This window comes from Papaver somniferum, chromosome 11 (genome assembly GCF_003573695.1).
Source record: "Papaver somniferum cultivar HN1 chromosome 11, ASM357369v1, whole genome shotgun sequence".
NCBI classification, from domain to species: domain Eukaryota; kingdom Viridiplantae; phylum Streptophyta; class Magnoliopsida; order Ranunculales; family Papaveraceae; genus Papaver; species Papaver somniferum.
Window position 1 is genome coordinate 47,473,078 of NC_039368.1, and position 2,570 is coordinate 47,475,647.

Consider the following 2,570-nt stretch of genomic DNA (forward strand, 5'->3'; position numbering starts at 1 on the left):
CTGTAAGCCTTCGAATGTGCCAATCCGAAAAAACCAATTAGAATTTGCAGATTCACATGAGGAGAAACCGAAAAAACCAATCAGAATTTGCAGATTCACATGAGAAGAAAAAAAAAGAAACAGATTTTTCATGGACATCATGAGTATTATTTTTTACCCACATACCATAAATCTAAAAACTTGATGTGCTAAATAACGGATCACTGAAATTCACTGCCAAGCAACAACAAGTGTATTTGTATGCTTTTAACCCCTCTTTCTTGGCGGACAGCCCAATATCTTGCTCTTAATTGAATGAAAGAAGAGTCAACTGGTTAACAAAAAACTGTGCAGCAACTAAACAATTTCAAGAGATGATATCATACCGAACTGATTGATAAAAATACGAAAACATAGCTAATAAGTGTTGCATATTTGAATCCATTTAACCAAACAAAAATATAAACTTAAACTTGTAAAGCTAATCTAGCTCAAACCAGATTCCGTCTACTTAACACAGTAGAATTTAACAAGGTTTCGCAATTAGAATTTCTGGAGGCAAAAAGAGGCTACAGTGCTTCGAATGAAAACTTTTCTAGAACACTAGTTCATGGGGCTTCATGCCAGACTTGAGGGAAAATCGTGCAGCCAAATAGGTCTTCAAGTCAGCAACTCCCTCGATGGCCTTCAACAATGAAGCATCTAGAGTTTTTTGGTCATCCTTCTTGTCTTGTGGGAGGTTGTTCTTCTCCTACAAAATTCGAAAAGCGGAAATTTAACAGGGAACTAAAATAAGATAGCAAACATTGAATTTAGGAACCAAAGAGAAGCCACCAACCTTTTCTTCAGATTCAAAAAACTCTCCCTCGCTCTTCTTCTTCTTCTTCTCTGTTGGCTTAGAAAAGTACTTGTCATCAAACTTATCAGTATTAACTCCTGAGATATCAACCTTGGTAGAAGTTCCAATAACATATGCTTGGTTGACACGCCTTAGAGGAACACCGTTAACCTTGAATGGTCCTGCAACAGTTGAATATATCTTCAGCATAATTCAATGGTATTTCTTAACAATATAACAATCACAGCTTTATGTTCAAAGGATAACCAACACATATGGTGTGCTAAGGTGGATTATAATTCAATGGCACTTCTTAACTATACAACAATCACAGTTTAATGTTCAGAGGATGGTTAAATCATTGAATAGTCAATGTGAAAAGATAGCTAACTACGTTAGAACTCAAATTCATAAAGATAAGTTCCTGCAAAACCCTACATATAGACAAATTCTTAACACTTACAACACAGTATTCAATCTACACAGTTTGCATTTACAACAAAATGACTATCCTGACTCAAAAACCTCAGAAAGAATCCCATCGTTTTCCAACTCTTGAAACACAGTATTCAATCTATTATTACCAAAAATGCATTTGCAATAATTCAACAACACAAAGATCACAAGCCCAACACCAATAACATGAAACCATATCAGATCTCTTATTAAATCTCTTATAAAATCAAGTAAAATGGGTGAAGAAGCCTCACCAGTAACGAGGAGCAATCCAGATGGGAGCTGCTTCAAGAATACAACTCTTTTACCCTTGAACCTTCCAGCTAAGATAATCAAAACTGTTCCAGGAGTAATACTTGCCCTAAATTTTACAATAAACGAAAAACAAATCAAAACATAAACAAAAATCAGAAATCAAAAGAAAAAGTTCAGAAATCAAAAATTCCAAAAATGAAGAAACAATACCTAAGTTTGGTTGGCTTAGCCTTGCGTTTGTTAACCAATGGCTTCCTGACATCATCTGCTGGGTAAAACTTTGGTGCTTTTACAGCAACAGCTGCGGCTGCAGGTTTAGCATCATGCTTTGGAAAAACTCCTCCATTCTTAGCCTTGATAGCCCAGAGACCACGTTTGTGGTACATTTTAGATCGAGAAAATTTACCCACTCCTCTGATAAGGTCGGGATTTCTGCTAACCTTAGGAGTTCTTACCTTGGAAGGAGCCATTACAACCGAAGCTTAAGAATTTCTGCTCTGCTGAAAACTGCCTCTCTCTTTCAAGTGTTAAACCTAGAAGACCATGAACGAAAGACTCGATATTGTTTATATATACCGTAAAACCCTAATAAATTGAGAGGAAGTTATGGTGAACAAAAGCCCATCATCTAGATCCAGCCCAGAGAGAGTGACTAAACTAGCCCAACTCGCGCTGTTCGACCTGAAGATAAGTGGACGGATCGGTTTGGAATCGGGGTGAGCATTTGGCCCGTAATCCGCGGATTTAATCGGGACCAATGGATGCCCGGACCGTTTGGTAATGGGTTGGATGCGGATGGAACTTTTGAAATCCAATGGACTATGGGTCGGGCCCGGGTGCAACCTTGAAAATCCGTTGGATATCCATATCCGTTAAATTAAGGGTATTTATATAGTTCTAGAAAATACTATGAATCATTTAGAAATTTTTAAGGTGTTTGCTTCGGGTGTTGTATATGGTATTTTTATATTTGTATATATATATATATATAGTAGGTTTTATAAGAGTCATTTGTGTTGGTTTTATTTTCTTTACTATAAAG

The 2,570-nt window shown here is 36.7% G+C and overlaps 1 protein-coding gene across 1 annotated transcript; it reads right to left on the minus strand.

Annotated features, from left to right (window-relative positions):
- Nucleotides 1-338: 338 nt before the first annotated feature.
- On the minus strand, nt 339-2,093 carry LOC113322710 (60S ribosomal protein L6-3-like). Its single transcript, XM_026570853.1, has 4 exons — nt 1,739-2,093; nt 1,528-1,634; nt 818-999; nt 339-730 (listed from the first exon to the last, which is right to left on the minus strand). The coding sequence occupies exons 1-4, from the start codon at nt 1,996-1,998 to the stop codon at nt 575-577; spliced, it is 705 nt and encodes a 234-aa protein (XP_026426638.1). The 5' UTR covers nt 1,999-2,093; the 3' UTR covers nt 339-574.
- Nucleotides 2,094-2,570: the final 477 nt, after the last annotated feature.